Source organism: Amphibalanus amphitrite, unplaced genomic scaffold (genome assembly GCF_019059575.1).
Source record: "Amphibalanus amphitrite isolate SeventyFive unplaced genomic scaffold, NRLGWU_Aamphi_draft 000092F_arrow, whole genome shotgun sequence".
NCBI lineage: Eukaryota > Metazoa > Arthropoda > Thecostraca > Balanomorpha > Balanidae > Amphibalanus > Amphibalanus amphitrite.
The window spans coordinates 965,001-985,699 of NW_024881588.1; the positions used below are offsets into that span (position 1 = coordinate 965,001).

The window sequence follows — 20,699 nt, forward strand, 5'->3', positions numbered from 1 at the left end:
GCTGGTGCTGCCACCTATCGACTGGACGGCCAACCCGGACGTTCTGGACGTCAGGGAGCTGCAGCAGCGCTCCCGCGATATCCAGGACCGAAAGCGCGCCAAAATGGACCTGGAGGAGCGCATGTCTGAGCTGCCGGGCGCGGCGGCGGCCGGCGGCCTGCCTCGCCGCGGCAGCGCCAACCTGCAGAGCGCCGACCAAGGCGACCCCATGATGCCGCCCGACGACCCGCTCATCAGACAGGGCCGGCCGTTCGCCGGCTTCATCAGAGACGTGAAGCGCAGGTCAGTCATCGCAGGGCGAGCAGGGTCATGCCGTCTACTATAACGTATTATCCGAGTGCGAAAGCCCGGGACGATTAGGTATCAATAACACTGCCTCAATAACTGAAGGTGTAAAGACACCTGTCTGGCCGGTTGGCTGTCGTTAATAAGCCTTGTGTTGTTTGCATGATGTCAGCGCTTGTTTATTAGGTGCCAGCGTGGCGATCTGTTTGTTACGGCGTAACAGTGGACGCGTTCCCACTGTTACGGCACCTTTCCCGTCTCGGCGGCTGCCAAGTAAAACATCCCCAGGTTGTAACTCACCTCAGCTGTCTACCTGGGACTAGGTCAGAGTCAGTGACCACACCGTGCTGAAATACCCGACTGGGTCAGTGTTACGGCGCCAGCTGACTGTACCGTACCGCCAGCTGACTGTACCGTACCGCTCGCCCTCAGGTACCCGTGGTACCTGTCCGACTTCAAGGATGGTGTGAACGGAGCTGTGCTCTCGTCTGCCTTCTTCATCTTCTTCGCCGCGCTCGCCGGCGCCATCACGTTCGGAGGACTCATGAGTAAGTACGAAAGGGAGGAAAGGAGTACGGAAGGGGAGAGCGAGAGAAAATATGTGTGTGTGTGTCGTTTGACGCACCTTTTGGCATGGGCTGCGAATTCGACTGAGGATAGCATTTGTCAAGGGCTTCAATAACTCTGAGCAGCAACTAACAAACGACCATGCTTGTTGCAAGCAGGCTAGCTAGCCAAGGACTAGCTCTGCCTCTTCACAGTGACATTATATCATCCAGAAGCGCAGGCCCAGTTTCTGTACTCACCTGCTGTTGAACTCATAACCTCAGTCTTGTGCCGATCTGACCCCGTACCCCCGCCCATCCGCAGTGGACAAGACCAAGCTGGAGATCGGTATTTCTGAAACGATCATATCGACGGCTATCTCGGGTGTGGTCTTTGCCCTGTTCTCGTGCCAGCCACTCATCATTGTCGGAACGACCGGACCCGTGCTGCTCTTCGACGAGGCCCTCTACCAGGTGGGCTGACACAGGAGGATGGAAGTGGGGGTTTGGTTACGTGGTGCTGCTGTGTGTTTGAATTGGGATGGGATGATACGAATGGCTTGGCGATATGATACCCTAAAGGCTAAAACATTACTGAGAATATGCACATTGATAATTAATATTTTTGACTCGATTACTGAGAATATGCTCATTGATAATTCGTATTTTCGACTCGTTTATTGTATAATTTGGACAGAAGAAACTGCCTTTTTCGTTTTTGTAAGAGAAACGAACGTTTTTTTTTTAATGTTTGACCGCTCTATAATCTAATCTAAAAAAAAATGTAGGGTCGAATGCAATGCTCTTTCCAATTCAGTATGTCTCCCGTCTAACGCCCTGCCGTCCATCCGTCCCGTCAGTTCGCCAACTCGAACGGTCTGGAGTTTCTACCGATGCGCGTCTGGATCGCCATCTGGATGCTGCTCATCAGTCTGATCGTGGTGGCGCTCGAGGGCTCCGTGCTGGTGCGCAAGTTCACCCGCTTCACCACCGAGATCTTCTCGTCGCTCGTCTCCATCCTCTTCATCTTCGAGTCGCTCTCCAAACTGGCCACGGTATGATAGTGGGTGCTGGACCAAACGTGTGTGCTCTTCGAGTCTTGCCGCGAGAGCCGAGAATCGGTTGGCTTAGGTTTCTGTCGATAGATGTCGCTACTGTCAACGCCTGGATTTAGACTGTGCCGCAATACTTTTACTCTTTTTGGCTGAGTCATTTGAAGGAGCTAATAACTTGTAAGGTGCCCGTAGGAAGGTGATGACTTCACAATGTTTCAGAAGCGATTGATACTTGATAGCTACTTTGGCCGCCTAATTTATTTTTGATGAAACAGGACTTAGCGCAGAAATCGCACTCTTCAACCACTGCATTTGTTTAGTGTCGGTATAATCGAACCCCTCCTCTCGTCCCCAGGTGTTCAACACTCACCCTCTGCTGGCCAACTACTGTGACGAGCCGCTGTTCCTGGGCTCCCTGCACCTGATCGCCGCGGAGCTCGGCCTGGATTTCAGTAACGGCACGGAGATGGCCGACAACGCGACCGTCACCGGGACGGAGAACGCCACCGACGCCGCCATGGGGTGAGCGGGGAGGGGTGGACGGGAGGACGGGAACTTGGGGAGGTGCTTCATGCTTGTTTGGCGACTTGCTAGCGTTTGACATATATACGCGTTCTCTTGCTGCGACTCGATAAGACCTACGTTTGACGCTTTAATATGACAGATCTTATGCATGTGTGTAGGATTCATTTGAACGTTTACGTTGGTGTGGCTCATCGCTATAATTTCCCCCTCAGTAATTTACTTTTTCCTGTGTATCTCGGACAGCGTCCGCGAGTTCACGAAGCTGTGCCCCCACTGCACTCTCCCACTCCGTCATGTATCTGACCGGTGACCTGTGCCCGCGCCGCAGTAACGCCACCAGCGCCCCGACGGACGCGCCGCTGCTGGAGCCGCACTACCAGCCCAACACGGCGCTGCTCTCGCTGCTGCTCATGTTCGGCACGTTCGCCATCGCCAACTACCTGAGACACTTCCGTAACAGCAAGTTCCTGGGCCGCCGCGTGCGCCGCATGTTGGGCGACTTCGGAGTGCCGATCGCCATCCTGCTGATGGTCGGCGTTGATCTCCTGGTGCCCCAGGTCAGAACACGCACCGAGGATGGCATAAATGCCCTCATTTGGCCTTTGGCTTGGACGAGTAATCATGTTTATGGCGTATTTAATGGTACCACGTCCTATCATGGTTTGCATTTTTATCGTGGTTTGCTGGAAACGATTACATCACCTTTGGGCGACTTTTTGCGGGGGTCCATGAACTTTGATTGTTAGCTGGATGTAACTATGTGAAATATGACGATGTCTGGTGCGGAATCTGTCGATTTAGCCACCATCACTTGCTTTTCAGCATGAGAACCAGCCGACCCTTACTGACCTCTTCCTCTCTCCCCCGCCAGGTGTACACCCAGCATCTTCAGGTGCCACCCGGCCTGACGCCGTCCAACCCGGCTCTGCGCGACTGGTTCATCTCGCCCCTCGGCCTCCACGAGCGCACCTCGTGGGTGGCCATCGTGGGTGCTCTGCCGGCCGCCGGCCTCATCTTCATCGTCATCTACATGGAGACCATGGTCTGCGAGCTCATCATGGCCAAACCGGAGCGCAACCTGCAGAAGGGCACCGGCTTCCACTTTGACATTGTGCTGCTGTCGGCTCTGAACCTGATGTGCGCCCTGATCGGTGCTCCGTGGATGTGCGCGGCCACGATCCGTTCCGTGAGCCACGCGGCCGCGCTGACCGTGCTCTCCACCAACTACGCTCCCGGAGAGAAGCCGGCAGTGGTGGGCGTGCACGAGCAGCGGCTGTCGGCGCTGATCGTCTCCGTCCTGCTCGGCCTGTCGGTGGTGCTGAGCTCGGTGCTGAAACAGATCCCCGTGGCGGTGGTGTTCGGCGTGTTCATGTACATGGGAGTGAGCTCCATGACCGGCGTGCAGATGCTGGAGCGCGTGGTGCTCTTCCTGAAGCCGGTCAAACACCACGACAAGGCCGGATACGTCAAGCGGGTGAGTGGTGTGGCGGAGGATATATGTTTTCGTGCTCATGATAGCAGCCTCCCGGTTGCTACAAGTTGGGATGAATTATTAAAGTTGTTTTGCATATTAAAGTAAAAGTATTTGAGCTTTATGAAATCTCATAAACTTACTAGCTGTCATTCAAGGATTGCATTCGAAGCGGAACTGTACTTGAACTTTCAAGAGATCGTATACCGGACCTGTTACCGCAGTGTGACTGACTTCCGTTTTTCCGCCGCCAGGTTCGCACGTGGCGTATGCACCTGTTCACCGTGATCCAGCTGATCTGCCTGGGATTCCTGCTGGGCATCAAGTTCACGCCGGCCGCCATCGGCTTCCCCTTCTTCCTGGCCATGCTGATCCCGCTCAGGCTGCTCGTGCTGCCGAAAATCTTCACAGAGGCAGAGATCAACGCGGTAAGTTATCACACGGCAGCACTGTCGAGTTTAGTAGCGGTTGTTGTTTTACATGTGATATGTGACTGGTTATAAAATGACCAAGAACGATATAAAAAGCGTTAGGAAATTCTTCAATTATTTCTCTCTCTACGATTTACCTGTGGCCCTATAACCCATCTAGCAGCTGACTCGCCGTGCGCTTTGCTATCCTCATCTACCTGACCAGTGACCCCTTCACCTAGCCTCCTGGCACCCTCTGACTGACCTCTGACCCCTGCGCCCACAGCTGGACGGTGACGGTGCCGATGATGACGACGAAGAGGATGCCGACTTCTACGAGGAGGCTCACACCATGCCGTCCCACACGTCCACGGCCAACCTGTTCATCAACAGCAGCCTCCAGCTGCTCAGAGTGCATTCCAACCTCGTCGGAGCCAAGGTGTGACGTCATGGACAGCCATAGTGTGACGTCATATACTCGGACGGGGTGTGACGTGACTGGATGACGTCAGGAGTGTGATGAGGCTGGATGGATGGATGAGTGCTGAGGCCGGTCGCTGCTTTCGGAAGTATTCTGGTGCCTTTGGCGAGTGACTTCTTCCCTTGTATGGTTGAGATTCATCACTTGTGTTGTGTGAATAAGAGAAGTGAGTTGGGGCGTTTCCCTGCTCTGTGTGACGCTCACAAATGATGAGATTGTAACAGGCGTCACGTTTTCCTTTGAAGTACATGTGACGCGTGACATTACGTCACGCTCAGCTGTCTCTGGGACGGCCTCAGCCATAGTGTCACCGAGCGGTGATTGAAGCCCCGATCACTGTGAGCTCACGTGCCAGGGGGATAGCGCCTTGTGTCCGCGGCCCCGACACTCCTATGAAGCCAGTGCCGCACTGCTGCACGCGCCTGTGTTCCCGATGTTCCACCATGAGCTGCTTGGGGCTGGGTGGGTCAACGATAGATTGCTGAGAGGAGGGGCTGGCCAGGGGCCGACATTGTCTCTGTAAATATGTCGTATTGTGTACCTGGTGTATGTAGATATGAACTGAACGATAGTCCTAACTCCACTGAGATGTATGTAGCGCGCTGAGAGAAGTTCATAGATTAACCAGGTGTAGAGAGGTGTGACCGTGGTGGTCCAGGGACTCATTGCATGACCCGTAGCCGCAGCTCCCGAATGGACCAGACATAGCTATATTACTGTATGACATCCCGTCTCGTTTATATCGGTAGGGTAACAGTTTGTACGCCGTTTTAACCGCATGTTCTACACATCATATCCAGTTCACTGTACGCTGTGACCTCCCTCCATGAGCCCCTCTGGCCACTTTTGTATGTTTTTACTCGTGGCGTGGTACGTGCAGGACCCAAGTATTGTGTGACAGGGCGCTGGTGTCAGTTTCTTGTCGGAATTTGATGTATATGTGTAAGTGGAACCGTATTGCCACTCGACGCACACCCGTATAAATATAATTCGATCTTTTTGACAACTGTGGCATCTATAGGACCGACAGATACCTATTTTTGAAATCCGTCTATCGAACTTCGACTTTGCACGGTGTTGTCAGGAACGGCGTGCTCTACGCTAAGGCATGTGATCGAAAATGCTCCACTAGTGTGTAGCGTGAAGTAAGTTCTCTCTGATGTTCTCTCTTATGTTCGTGCGTCGCAAGGTCCGTACTCCGTAGCTTGCGTTAAACTGCAAGCTAATGTGACCACTTTGCATTTGTACATATTTATAGATCATCAATATACTTTAGAGTATATAGTATAGTGTTCTTTCGTTTACGTAATCCAAGAAGCCACCTTTGAGCTCGTGAGCCGAACACCAGCGGAGCTGCTATGGTTACTGGACTGGTAATGGACCGGGAGTTAAGGTAGAGACTCTCCATTTGTCCGCCTGAAATTTGTCCAAGGCATCGTGCAAATCAGCTGTTCCTCCGACTGACTCGATCTGCTCGGTTCCATCTCGACTCCCTGCGGTCAGTGCACTGCATTAACGGCTAATTATCTTGAAGCTCAGACGAACTTTTATGATTGATTCGTGTAACTTTTATGATTGTAGTCTGGCGTCGGCAGCGTCAAGCGACTGACACAAATGGGTAATGGATTCACTGATTACGCTTTATTCACAAATCCTTGAGTATACTACAACTCGACGTCGGCAGATATCGGGTCGTTCGATAAAGAATCGCGCAGCAACGCGCGACTCACTCAGCGTTTAAAACTCTTGGGACTCAAAACACGCGCGTAACGAGGCCGCACGCAGCACAGCAGCGCGCAAAACGCGGCGAAATAATAATCACACACATCAATGCACGAACACGATTGACACCACGACAAATCGCCACAAAGTCAACCAAAGAAAAGCGGCGACTCCGACGCCGCCGTCGGCGCCGGACACGCTAGGAGAAAGACATGACTAAGAGGGACCGGTTGTACTGGCGCTTGCGGCGCGCGCCGCGCCGGGGCCGCCGTCCCGCGCGTCCCCGGCACCGCCCGGCGCTCACATCGTGTTGAACACAGAGCTGACGTGGCGCGTCCGCACGTCCAGCTTGGAGAGCGGGTGCGTCTTGCCGTGCAGCCGCCGGCGGGACGGCTGGCCGGCGCGGTGCGCGTGCGTCAGTGGCGGCGGCGGCGGCTTCTGGGCGGTGCGTACCACTGGCCCGGGCGCCGGCTGGCTGGCGGTCCGGCCGCGGCCAAATACCTGGCCGCCCACCCGGCGTGTCAGCGACGCCAGCCGAGACAGGTCCAGGCTGGCCTTGCGCGGCGGCACGGTCGGCGTCTGCCGCTCGGAGCCGGGCGAGGCGGGCGGCTCGCTGCTGGGCGCCGGCGGAGCCGAGACGCGCCGCGCCTCCCGCTCCTCCGCCGCCTCCGGTGCCTCGAACCGACCGACCAGCGAGCGGACGCTCACCTCATCCGTCGGGCTGGGTGATGAGGGGGACGGCAGCCGGGGCTCGGGCGCGCTCAGCCGGTCCAGACTGGCGCTGCGCGCTACCGGCGCCGGCGGGGAGGGCGGGGAGCCGGGCGGCGGCGGCGGCGCCGGGTCCCTGGCCTCCAGCTGGCGCGCCAGTCGCCGCACCTGTCCCGGAGTGGTCTGCAGCTCACCGTCGCTGGGCAGCTCGTCCGTGAGTGACACCGAGGAGGCGGCCGGCCGGCAGGGGGAGCTCGCGCCGGTTAGATTCACCAGGGACACCGTGAAGGAGCCGGTGCGCGGTACGGCCGACGGCTGCCGCAGCTGAACAGACATCCGTGAGACGGACGGCAGGGAGCTGACAGAGCCGTCAGGGGTCGGCGGAGGCAAGCACACGGTGGGGGTAGAGCTGGCCACCGGGCCTGCGCCGGCCGACCGCGGGGTGCCCACCAGCCCCGCTCCGGGCCCCGCCGCCGCCGCCGCCGCCGCCGCCGCCGCGTCATTGTCAGCTACCACCGTGTGCGCCGCGTCGTACGACCCCCACGAGCTGCTGCGACTGGGTGACTGCAGGCCATTCGCGCGTAGCAGGGCGCCCTCCAGCGAGCTCCACGAGCTCTGGCGGGACGGCAGCGCCAGCTCCACGGAGCCGCACGAGCCGCGCGCGCCGTCACTGGACGACGAGCGGCGCTCAATGTCCTCTGTGTGTCGGCGCACCAGACCGGCGGCCGGCTCGGCGGGTCGGCGCGGTGCCGAGCGCAGCGCCACCACGTTCCCCACCCAGGTCTCGGCGGGCACCAGGCGCGGGTTGACGCACTCCATGAGGTCTCCGGGCTGCGGGTCAGGCCGCAGCGCGCCCTCCAGCGGCTCCAGCGGCAGGGACAGGTTCACCGCCTGGTTCTGCGACACGCTGTAGTCCTGGCCGTTACAGGGCACGCGCTGGTGCTGACTCACGGAGTAGCGCCGTACCCGAGGAGCATCTCCGGGCAGCGTCTGAGAGCGACTGCGCGACCGCTGCGGCCGGCCGTATGAGCCAGGAGCAGAGCCTGACGGAGAGGCAGCGGAGTCAGACGGTGGGCAAAGCAATGCGAGACACAGTGCTGGCTACTCTCGTAAAGCCACGAATTTAAAACCCAACAACGAGTAACATGTCATCAATACGTAAAAAGGAAATCTTTAATCTCCGCAAAAGTATCCCCTGAACAATCGGAAGCTTGAAAGCTCGTTAGTAAAAAGCCCCAAACCAGGACTACCAATGACGACATCCAATCCCCTCCCCCCCCCCCCACACACACACACAAAGCTCAGACTCTCACCGTTCATCTGGGCGATCAGGGAGTCGGCCAGGTTATCCGCCGGCGACCAGGACTTGGGTCGGGACGCCGGCGGCTCTGAGGGCGACTCCGGCCCGCACGGCGCGCTGACATCACAGACGTCGTCGATCTGGTCACAAGGTGGCAGCACCGGCGACAGCAGCCGGCCACACTGCAGGTTGGTCTCCGACTTGGAGCGCCACAACGAGTTGTGCCGCTGCCGGCTGGCGTCCAGGATACCCTGCGGAACAAAGAAAAACAGACGTTAGAAGCAGTAATATTACGGAAAACAAAAGAAAAAGAAAAGAGCTCAAGGAAGTCTGAGCTCGAGAGAATCTTCATCTTTGAACATACATTTGCGCACGCATTGCGTCGGCGCAAAACCGCGCAATCTGCCCAAAACGAGTCATTTGACCCACTTTCGAATCAAACATCCTACACCCACGCGTATCATCTACGAGGAGATACACGACTGATCTGCAACGGCAGAAAAAAATGTCGCCCACGCGCGCAGCGGAGTGACCAGCCCGTTAACGTCAATCAGCGCCGTCCGACAGCTCGTCAGCTGTCAGCGCCGTCATCGGATCTGCAGAGACGCTGTCTGTCCGTCAGCCCGGTCCCGTCTGCCCGTCATCACCCGTCCGCCGCCGGCCAACTCGGTCAGTCGCCGCGGGCCGGCTCCGCGCCGGAGCGTGTGTGCCCACCGACCGATCGGGGTGTATGCGGCGATCAGCTAAACAAACCCGTTCGGGGGACTGTGGAGCGTGTCCGAGCCGTCCGAGACAGACAGCGCGGCGTCACTAACCGGGCCGTGCACAAACACTGAACGGAGGGCCGGCGGTGCAGCGGTACCATGTATATGGAGCAGTCATGGCGGCGACATAGCCGACCGGCCCGGCTAACGCTCTAACAAGGAGCGAGCCACTGAGGAGCAGCAGGCCGGCTGACCTCAGCTGCAGAACAAATAATCAGACGTCGGTCGGAGGGCGCACACCCATCCACCCAGGCGGTTATCACAGCCCTGGCGTCTGTTATGCAGTGTTCATGACACCATCACGTGGTAACTGTGTACAACACTGAACCGACACGTACCTGATATGTTTCCAGTTGCCTGATGAAGCTGGCGTTGGGCTTGATGCAGCTGCGCTTCTCTCGGACATATTTCAGCGCCCTGTCGTAACTCCAGCCGTAAGCTTTCATGGCGTAGGCCACGACCACGGCGGCCGACCTGCTGACGCCCATTCGACAGTGGACCAATACCCGCGAGCCCTCACTCCTGGGGGTGAAAAAGTGACGCTTGGTTAGAGTGCTGGCGATATGAGGAGGGAGTTTATCATCTTCCATTAGTATGAAATTCAACCAGTGAATTGTTAGCGAATAAAGGGATCAGCAATTCCTTATGAATTGCCGCGAGCATTTCTTTGGGTTGGGCAACGGCCCTGCCGGACCAGTAGCTAAGCCTCGACCACACTCCTACTAGAGGATCAACAAACGGTAAGCATTGGTACAGGCCAGCTCGGCTTAGCTACTCCATACCCAACGCGGATACTGTTCGCACACACCCGCGTCACACCCCTGCAGTTGAAACACACCGCTTCTCACTCAGCCATGCTAATCCTCCCACAAACTCCAGCACAAGCCCACAGCTGTCCCTCCGGCGCTCCCTGCAGGTCCCACCCCAGCCCAGCCCTCGAGCATCCTCAAAAGCGCCGCGGTCTAACACAGGCGGTTTCTGCGCACTGCCTCTCGGCGCAAACAGCGCAGTTGCGTCGATTTACGGCGTGTTTGCGCCGGCCGTCGACACATGCAAATGCGGCAAATACGCCGCATCTGCCGGCGCCATCCCATTCCTAGCGACGGGGCGGCCCTAGCGACAAGCCAAGGTGACCCGATCGGAGTGTCAACACTTGCGCCGCGGCTAAACTGTAACGCTGATACCCCGGTGTTCCTGCTGCCTACAGACAGCGGAATGTTGACAGCCGACACTCCGACACAGCCGTGGCACCGTGCCGATTTCGAGAATTGATAGCCCACACTGGCGTGGGCTTAACACTCGCGTGCTACTCTATACTTTGCATGACAAAAGCGACCACGGATCAACAAGTACAACACACTCTCTCCATTTGTAACAGATTTCCCTGTTTCCCCCAGACCCGAATCCACTCACTTGGCCTTGTCAATGAACTTGAACGTCTTGTCCCAGTGTTTGAGCAGTTCGGTGGCCTCCTCGTCGTAGACGCGCACGTTCAGGTACTGAAAGCGGCCCGGGAAAAAGTTGTCGATCTCTCTCGTCACGTTTACGATGTGGCCGATCCTGAGGGCAAGCGTAAAAAGCAGGGTCAGAGGTGACACCACCAGCGCACATCGAGATCCCGGATAGTAACAGTTCGATGATAGGGTTTCACACAAATGATGATAAAAAAATACAGCGTAATCTTTTATCGCTGAATATATTGCTGGGCATTAAGTAATCATCAACTGAAGGAAACGAGGCAAATCAGTGGCTTCCTTTGTAAGATCCGTTACGAACCATCGGTGATAACGAACCAAGACAGCGGCTCTTGTTACATCAGCTACTACCCCGAGTGGTTTCATTTTCCGCCGGTTTCATTTTCAGCTACGTTGCACACCGCCCGCACCGCAGACAGGGGAGCCGACATGCGTCCTACACATTGAACGCCGGTCCTTACGTAATCGGCCGACCGCTCTGTATCAACACGGCCCACGGCGCGCGCACGCATGGCGCGCGTCACGACCGAGTCGGGACCGGCACGCACAGCACGGAACGAGCGGCGGCGACGAGCGGTGTGGACGGCCCACTCGCCCGTCCGATCACATCGAGCCCAGAAAGGACTGCTATCCTCTCACGGGTCGTGTTTACATTATCTAATAGTTTACTTGACTCTCGTGCTTGGAGTAATAGTACATAAATAGCTGAAAATCAACAAAGGATATAGAGCAACGACAGGCCTTTTCAAGTTCATGACCCTTACAACCCAGTGTAATCCCTACCTTTTACGTCTATTCAGCCCGCCGCTTTTCAAGCACACCACTTACCCGTTGCGTTTGAGCTCTTCCAGGTCTGACGCGTTCCACTCGGAGCCCAGGTAGAGGTGCTCAAAGATGCAGCTGGCGTGGTCCATCTGGCCCATAATAACCAGCATCTCCGCGTCGATAAAACCCTTGAAGTCCTTCAGACTGCAGCCCATCTGTTCCTCGAGGCGCGACCGCAGCTCCTTGGAGGTGACCTGGTCCAGGTCGACACTGAGCATGATCTCGCGCAGACGCCCGCGAATCATCCGCTCCTTCTCCTCACGCTCGGTGGGTCTGTGGACAGTGGCAGGACTGGTCAGGGCACGGGCGGTAACAGGTCTTCTAAATCTCACTCACTATGGTTGCGGGAAGAAGTCAGCAGAATGGTCACGTATGCAAGATGCATCAGAGCTGAGATGTGACACTGGCCACAAGCAATAGAAAAATAAAAGCTTTCCCAGGTGGAAAACAAGTGAACCTGACAGAGACAAAAACAACGGAGAATGGACGGGTCGCAGTCAGCACAGACAGTCCGAATATGAACTTCAAACATAAACACACTTAGATAAATGTGTTCCAGGGAGAGTTGGCAAAGTGCAGTTGGACAGCACACACCAAGTGGAACCTACGCTGAGTCACATCTAGCATCAGTGTTCCACTAAAGACCAGACGCACATCACACAGATACAGAGCGGAGGATGGCAGCGGCGACCGCAGCAGCTGTGGGCGACACGCGCGTGGCACCTGTCCTACCGCGGTAGGAGGGAGAGGGAGGGAGGGACGGTACAATACCGCCTGTCCCTGCTAGCTGGAGCGTGCAGCCTCCGCGGGAGCGAGGGAGGGAGGGAGGGACGACCCGGTTACCGTCACAGCCGAGCGGCCCCAGACACACATCGACACAGATACGGGTGCAGATGATGTAAGTCCACGCTATCATAGATGCAGACTGATAAACTCTCATTTAGATAGAGACACAGTCACGTCACATACAGAGATAAACACTACACACACTGGCGAATGAGTGAGGAGGAAAAACGACACAGCAACAGTGACAGACCACCAAACCATGTTCCACGAGCATGGACTGATGCGAGATGAGCAGACCAAGTAAAATTATTATGCTCAATACAAGGTTCACAAACTGACCTCTCACATTCCTATTTCTACTATCCCTTCACCATGAGCCAAACCCTAAATACCCCGCCCATCCGCCGCCCCCCGGCCGCCAACTGACCTGGCCGGCAGACAGTTGGGCGAGTAGGGCCGCCGGTACTCGATGTCCTCCATGGCGTGCCACTCGTTCAGACACGACTGGTCCGAGCTGACCAGCCTCTCGTACGAGCTGACCCAGTCGAAGCGCGCCACAGGCCGCGGCACCAGGCTGCGGCATCGGTTCAGCGTCTGCAGAGCCGACCTGGCGAGCGGGAGGAGCAGCCGGGTTAGATGGGCGGGGGGACAACACAAGGGCGACAGACTCGTATAACGCCAGAGAAGGCTGGGGAGGTGGTGTAAAGGCTGGGGAGGTGGTCTGTTTGAGCCGAGAGAGCGGCGTTGTGGGATGCGCGAGCCGTGTAACAGATAATAAATTACGTCGGAGGCGGAGGTTTGTTGCACAAGTGAAATAAAACACTGCAAGTCAGCCAAAAACAGACACGACAAGGCAAAACAAGGTCTGCAAGGCACACTCCCAACCCTCATTCGGTTCAGTTTGCTCAGAAGGAGCGGAACCGGGACTTGCAGCCTGGGTTTACCGTCGGTACAAGAATCAACACGCCCATATCAACCGAGATGCCGCATCCAGCAAGCAGTGAGCGGCACGGTCGCCCGCCTCATTACACAACTTGTTTGCCTCATAACCACATTAATTACCGCCGCGCTGCAACCCAAGGCTGCCGCGGCCGCCACACGGTTCGGGCACAAATTACCGTACAAACAGAGTCTGTGGGAACGATAGCAACAACACCATTTACTTCGCATTCGGTGAACGATAGAGTCAGCTGTGTTTCAGTGCAAGTTGCTCGAACGCCCGAAGCCGCTCTATTCGTTGGTGTCGCCAATCTTGGCAGCCCTGCACCGTGCCCGATATAATTAGCTCACGATCGACACCCGAGTTGGCGAGTACGGCCGCTCAAAGCGGCGCTATATAAAGCTGGCACATCACAGCGCCGGCCGGCCGCCAGACCACCAGCGCAAACATGGTCTGCAGCTGGGCCAAACGCAGCCAAGTTCGCAACGGTGGCCGTCCTTCACTCCTTGCTCTGGTCGCCTCTCTCGAGCAGCCTCTTAGCAAGTGAGCAGTGGCTCTCAGCGAGTTACACTGAGTGCAGTGGGTGCAGTGAATGTCCACTAGGGATTTCCGACCAGCCCGAGGGGACGAATGGAGAAAGGCGTCGGAGATGCCATGGTGACTTCCATGATCAATTCCGCTTTGTCTATGCCACACCGGCCGAGCACGCTGGGGTAGAATTTAATGGAACGCTTTATCACTGCAGACTACAATCCACTCCAAGCTGTGACTATGCGGCCCTCATTAAATTCACAAAGCTAGCAACATCGGTTGTATTCTCTGGACAACATACATAGCTGCAATTGTAAAGTACCGGACATCGGTCCCTCTGCACCGAGCTGCAAAGGAGCTGGGAAGCCCAGACACCCAGCTTCTCCCACTCCACCTCAGCACACCCTGCACGTCCCATCACCGGTATATTTTTCCCGTTCCACCACCCCACCACGGCCCATCCCACCATCTCTCCCTCATACCGAGCTGGCGGCTCCGTCACGATCTGACCGGCCACCCGCTGTTGGCGCGACCGGTGCGGGCCAGCCTTGGAGCGAGGGTGCCGGGAGAGACGCCGGGCGATGGAGGGGGTAACACGGACCGGCCGGCCGTCTCACGGTCAGACAGAAGGCCGCCCGGATCACCGACCAGCGGCTAACGCGGGGAGGCGGGCGTTGGATGGTGGTGCCAACGAGAGACCCGATAGGCGTCACGGTCAACGGGCAACGAAAGAGCGACGGGCTTCAGAGGCTGAGTGCTTGCTTTTCACTCGGTGAAGCGATTGGAATCACAAGTCGCAAATCAGGTTGTGGAATGCATTCGCATTTATCTTTCCTTGTATTGAGTGACGTCAGCTATCGATAACAAACCAATTCCATCTCGGACGATCACCTGCATCACACATCCTGATCGACTGAAATCAGACACCACATCAGCGCTGCATACCTCCCAGTTAATGAGGCGTGCAATCGTGACTGGGGCGCAGTCACCTCGACGGTGCGACCACCAGAACTGGCCCGACCAGGTCTGACCGGACAGCCGTGAGTCAGACCTCCCCGCGTGGGTGCTCGGCCGGATACACACCGGGACATGGCAGAGCGGCGACCAAAAACGACGAGCTGCAGCCGACGGTTGCTCAACGGATTCCTATTCAAGGATGGTGCGGTCGGATGAGGCCATGCCGCTGAATGACGGCAACACAGGGAGTTGGAGCATAAATCTGAATCCCGCAAGCGTGTCAAGGACGCCATCGTTTAAAACCTCCCGCAGACAAGGACAGCATCTATCCAACATCTGTTTACTTTCATTTATGGGGTAAACCGGCCACCGCATATCACGAAATCCGGCTCACCGAGCGATCAGGATCAGTGGAGGTAACTACGCCGCGCCCAATGTCCATACCGTGCCTACCAGACTCCGCAATGTTCAGCGGCCGGGGTGAACGACCTCTCTGGCACAGCTCGAGAGCCGCTCGCCATGAGGAGCCAATAGACAGACGGACAGACGAGAGACACGGTCTCCTTCATCAGTCGAGCAGCTGATGCCGGCGGCGTGGGTCTCCGTCCCTCGCTGGCCGGCGCTCAGCCGGACACTAGTCACGCGACAGATAGATAGGTGGTCCTGAGGCGACGGATCGGATCTGAGAGGCCCACACGAAGGACGCATGAGCCTCAAACACCAATGAGAGACCGTGATTAGCATGATCGGATTAGCATGCGATAAGCAGGCGCAAGGTTATGATAATCCATCTCAGAGTGGAGACGAGACAGCTAAACCGGCACTCAGGCCGCCCGGTACAGATTTAACAGCCCAATAAACCTATCGGACTAGCCCCGTGGACTGCTGTGCAAGCAAGAGCAGGGGTCCCCGGGCACCCATCCAGACAGAAACGATCTACCGGCCACCCATCCAGGCAGCAGTTGCGGCCACCAAACACCCATCCAGGCCAGAAATGGCCAATTGAAAACACATCCAGACGAGAGTGTGGGTCCAACGAGTCGGTATCCAGATAGAAGCGGGGTGTCACGCGCGGAGAAGATGAACTGAATATAAACACGGCGATCCATGACCCCACAGGGCACAGAGGAGCTTTATATCAGCCCATACTGAAAGTTTATACCGCATCCATAAACAAATTAACATTTTTGGGACGCAGCGTCGGCAAAGGTCGTTTAACACATCCATAAACATCCTCCAAACATTAACCTATGCGACGCGGATCTTGGCCTTCGCCTGCGCGCTCCAAGGATAACCAAATCGACACGGCACGCGAGCGCGTCGAAAGGTGACCTTTCGAGACATGAGAAACGAGCCACTCGGCCGCAGCTGGCGCGGGTAGTGACACACGCACCGCATTTCACCGGTGACCGGCTCCGAGCGGGGCTGCCGACTGGAGCTGCGTGTCCTCGCAGCCATCTGGCGCCGACTCGGCTCGGCAATGGGACTGAAGACCATGGGCAGTCGGTGGACGGTGGGTGGTGGGTGTTGAGCAGTGATGGGGTTGGTGGACTGATTGTGCCAGCGGGAGATGACGCTCCAATGGCGCACTGCTGGAATCGGTACGCTGTGAGGGGAGGGGTGGAAACAAACAATCCAATATTGAGGCTGTGAGACGAGGCAATCGAATCGTTACGGCCGCTGCCCAAACCAACGTTAGCAAACACCACCAAACCACATCGAAACTGTCCCGTATGTTGTTCGATCTGCTGTCACACCGTCATGGCCAATCTGTAGACTAACACAATCACCTCCACTACGAACAACAGCACCATTATCAACCCCAGCAGCAGCCAAAAGGAGTACACACAGGGCAGCAGTGGGTCCGGCCGGTTCGGTGCTACATTTCCGCCTGGTCGACCGCCCAGCGGTGCTACCAAGGTCGGCAGTGAGGCTCGACACTGAGACCCGTCGGCAGCCGGCAGTGGCGACACCTCAGTGAACGGTCGGGGAACAAAGACACCTTCACGGGGCGAACGGACCACCGAGGACGGCCGACAGCTGCAGTCGGAGTGATCATTCCGCCCGGACGTCCACGCCGTGCGGGCGAGACAAAATCAATTAGTCATACCTGCCAACCAAAGCTTCACCACAGCAAGCTTTGAGGCTAGCAAGGTCAAGCAAATCTTATCAAGTCGTTCACTTCCTGCCGGTCCGATTACTCCCAATCGGGACCATATCAAAACCCAATCGGAGGTAGGCAGTCGCCTGAGGCAGTCCTACTCTAACCTTGCCTGCAGCTAGCCTCCACTATCTACCCTGCCATCACCCCGCCCCCCCCCCCCGTACCGTAACGCCCGAGCCAGTGAGTGGCAGCAGCGGCGGCTGGCTCCTCTCCCAGACCCATGAACTGAAATCGTCCGCCAACCCGCCCCTGACTGACCGTGGCCTTGGGCCACTGGGCACAGCTCGCGCGGGGTCGGGGTCAGAGTGTCACCCCTCTGAGTTAGAGTTCCGGACTGAGGGGTGTCGAACGGTGTCACAGAAGGATGACGGATGACGAGTGATGTCGCAGACGTGTGACTCTCGGAAGGTCACGCCGCCCACGGGTGATAAATGCTAACCACATGTGACCCCGTGCCACCCATGACCTCTAACCGGCGACAGAGGCACGCGTCACCCCGTCAGCCCCGCGCCAGTCGCCCGCCAATCGCTTCGCCGTCAGCCACCTGCCGGCCACTCCCTACCGGCCGATGACACCCCATGCCCCATATGATGACGGCCCATGTCCCCGTGTGATGACGTCTCCTGTCCCGTGTGTTGACGCCGCCGATATACCAGCCGCCACCGCGGCCGGTGCCGGTCGCTGCAGATGAGCCGGTCAATCGACGCCCGATAGCTCTACTGGCAGCGGCACCGCCCGGACAAAGGGCACAAGGCGCCGACCACCGGGGCACGGGCGCAGCGCAGATGCCAAGGGAAGGCCCGGCGCCGCGCGGTGATACCGTCGGCCACTGCTACGGTCTTAGGCGTGACGTGAGCTATGTGCACATGACACAAGTCCCGACCTCCCAGGTTTGTTTACTGATGGGATTTGCGACTGGCTGGACGAAGCAGGCGGCTGCAGAGCGCCTAGCGTTGATACAAAAGACCCATCCATTTCCGTCCCAGCTCCGTGGTCTGCACTGAGTGACACTGCACCACTGGCTGCCACTTGTTGGCCATTTGTTGTGTCAGCTCGAGTGAGCGGCGGTGTCGCTCGCCTGCAGTCACAGCTGCCGGCAGTGCAACAGTTGCAGCGTCCCTTCACCACTGCGCAGCACAATCACTCACGAGAAGGGCGAATCATACCAAAATGAACCCCACACCACACCGAGCCAGGTACGAAGGCAAACACTCCAACAAAGACACGGTAAAAATCTGCCCGCTATGAGTCAGGGCTGTCACTCACCACATGGCCTGGACAGAGACCGGTTTGAAGATGTGGCTGTCGCCGGCGGTTCGGACCACGATCGCGCTGTGGAAGAACAGAGCGGCGTCAGACGGGGCGATATGGGCACAGTGGAAGGCGATGGGCGAGGGGCGATGGGGCGATGGGCGAGGGGCGATGGGGCGATGGGCGAGGGAAGATTAACGGTGGACTGTAGCACAGCATTGCTGGGTCGGTGCGGCGCAAACGTCACTGTTTCGTGCCTAATAATACGACAATGCGCCGGTTTGTGTGCGATGGTGTCGAGATTGTCGCGATGATGTCCAGGATTACCATTGTAATGACGTCGTGTGGCGATTTGTCAAGGTTGCCAAGGTTATGGAACACCGGGACAGGACAAGCACGACAGCGATTAACGGGCAGTTAAATGTAGCTTCAACACCAAAAACCTTGCGGATTGTCGGAAAGTCGTCAGCTTTCCGTGCGTCAAACAAACGGCACCTGTCATATCCGCTAGGAAATCGACCCACTAATGACCTACACCTGCCCCCCTCCCGTGGGACCTAGCCCCTGTGACGTGGCAGGGGGCGTGGTACGGTGTGGTCAGAGCGGCCAGCCGTCATCAGCCTCCCTGTCTCTCTCCCACACACACACACTATAATGAGCGTTCGTCCCGTGCTTTGACCGGTGGTTTTCACTAGCGCTGGCCGCCCCAGCCGGGTGGTAATTGCTCGTAACGGCCCGCCCACTCACATGGCGTCAGCCCTGGGTGGTCCCCGGTCCCCGGTCCCTGGTCCGCGGTCCCTGCCAGCTCTCCAACCGACCCACAGCGGTCACCATCATCGACACGTAATGGCTCCTCCGACCGCCGCCGCGGGCGACCGGAGCGCGGCGGTCAGTGGCACAATCACCGGCTCACACGGAGGGAAAATAGTGGGTCACGTTGTTGTGATTCGAGTGTCGAGCTGTTGTGGCAGCCGCGGGAACGGGTATGATTATGATACAGCGTGGCACTGCTGATCTAAGCGACACGAACACTGCTAAACTTTGGGCATACTGAGCCATGAAGTCATGAGTAAACTACACTTCACGTCAACAGAGTTAAGGTCACCTTTACATCACCTCCCCTGTCTCAGCGTCCTCTCTCGCCTCTCCAACCTACTCACCCGTCTCCGTCGAGCGATGTCTCCGTCTCGGAGAGGAGCCGGTGCACCAGGCCGATGGTGGTGCGCCGCTGACAGTCAATCCCCAGCAGGCAGCACTCGTCGGCAGCTGGAGACGCCACCACCACCAGGTACCGGCTGCGACCCACGTGCTCACTCTCCAAACGCACCGCCTGCGATACAGACAGGTCACGTGACGGTCAGAGACGGCAACTGGGGCATAGGTCATGTGATGGTTAGAGAAGGTAGGTCACAGGTCACGTGATGGCCAAAGCGCCACGATTACAAGTCACATGACGGCACGTGGCACCGAGACTACCGGTCACGTGGCGGTCAGGGGCGCTGGACGAGGCGGCACACACCCCCACAACCGACCAGCCCGTGTTGAACTGTTGAATGAAGGCCACCACCGCAGCGGGCGGGCGCGGCCGTGGAATGCACACCGCGCTATCGAGACAAACAATGCATCAGCACGGCCGCCGCCCGGTCCGGCGAGGTTAAACGCTATCTGTGTGTCTATATGCGGCGGTAAGCACGGTGGCGGGTCATGGGTGCGGGCACACAGCGGTTAGCACGGGTGGATATCAGTCTACAACAGAACCTCCGATCACTCTAATACACATGCTCAAAGCCACCAGACACGCACACACACAAAGCTAACGAATGATGCGTGGCCACCGTCTAGTGTGTTGTAGTGAACGTGATACGTAACCATACGATCGGCGGCGTAGCGTGACAACCCATTGCGTAACTATCGTAACTATCTACAGCCCACTCAGTATAACATGTGTGAGCGCAAGGCATATCAGCTATCAGCTGCTAGCCCTATCACAGTTTCCTGACTATCAACGTCACACACGAAGCTCTAAACTCCCGACAATCCCTGCTCAAGTCCATCCTTCCAGCCCAATTCTATTCCAACCTAACCACCGTCGACCGCCTCGTCTAGCCGTGGGCCATGTCTCACAACACCACCCTGCGGACGGGAAAGGAACGGGGCAGCCCGCTCGTCCGCCGCTCGTCGCGGCCAGCGTCGGCACCGATCACTTTCACGGCGCGGCAAAAACGCAGCCATGCCGGCGGCGGCTCCGCGGCCCACGCCGGGCCGGAGCGCCGGCTCCGCAGCTGACAGCCGGCGACGGATGTGGCAAGCTGCAGCTAACTGGGACGGCGGCGGCGGCGGCCGAGAGTCGCCGTCCGCTCTGTCCACTCTGCCTGTTTTAGATTGAGCCCAGTCAGCTGCAGTTGCGGGCGTTCCGCGACCAACTGGCCCAGTGATTGCGCCACACCGCAGCAGAGCTGGGTCAGCTTCGGCCCGGAGCTGCAAAGCGCTCCGTCGGACTGCGC

The 20,699-nt window shown here is 57.6% G+C and overlaps 2 protein-coding genes across 4 annotated transcripts in view; one reads left to right on the plus strand and one right to left on the minus strand.

Moving 5' to 3' along the window:
* LOC122380179 (band 3 anion transport protein-like) overlaps positions 1-6,055 on the plus strand; it is a 76,991-nt gene extending 70,936 nt beyond the window's left edge. For both annotated transcript variants that reach the window (XM_043363115.1, XM_043363114.1), the window contains 9 exons: positions 1-282; positions 718-833; positions 1,156-1,304; positions 1,691-1,885; positions 2,241-2,407; positions 2,739-2,967; positions 3,282-3,884; positions 4,136-4,309; positions 4,578-6,055. The exon at positions 1-282 is cut by the window's left edge and continues 77 nt beyond it. In XM_043363115.1, the coding sequence (XP_043219050.1) occupies positions 1-282; positions 718-833; positions 1,156-1,304; positions 1,691-1,885; positions 2,241-2,407; positions 2,739-2,967; positions 3,282-3,884; positions 4,136-4,309; positions 4,578-4,736 (2,074 nt within the window). In that variant the 3' untranslated portion in view covers positions 4,737-6,055. The remainder of the gene's footprint in view (positions 283-717; positions 834-1,155; positions 1,305-1,690; positions 1,886-2,240; positions 2,408-2,738; positions 2,968-3,281; positions 3,885-4,135; positions 4,310-4,577) is intronic.
* A 336-nt stretch (positions 6,056-6,391) lies between these two features.
* LOC122380182 (protein phosphatase Slingshot-like) overlaps positions 6,392-20,699 on the minus strand; it is a 54,932-nt gene continuing 40,624 nt past the window's right edge. For both annotated transcript variants that reach the window (XM_043363117.1, XM_043363118.1), the window contains 8 exons: positions 19,356-19,525; positions 18,211-18,276; positions 12,780-12,959; positions 11,570-11,839; positions 10,680-10,826; positions 9,605-9,788; positions 8,516-8,753; positions 6,392-8,245 (listed from right to left, as the gene is read on the minus strand). In XM_043363117.1, the coding sequence (XP_043219052.1) occupies positions 6,795-8,245; positions 8,516-8,753; positions 9,605-9,788; positions 10,680-10,826; positions 11,570-11,839; positions 12,780-12,959; positions 18,211-18,276; positions 19,356-19,525 (2,706 nt within the window). In that variant the 3' untranslated portion in view covers positions 6,392-6,794. The remainder of the gene's footprint in view (positions 8,246-8,515; positions 8,754-9,604; positions 9,789-10,679; positions 10,827-11,569; positions 11,840-12,779; positions 12,960-18,210; positions 18,277-19,355; positions 19,526-20,699) is intronic.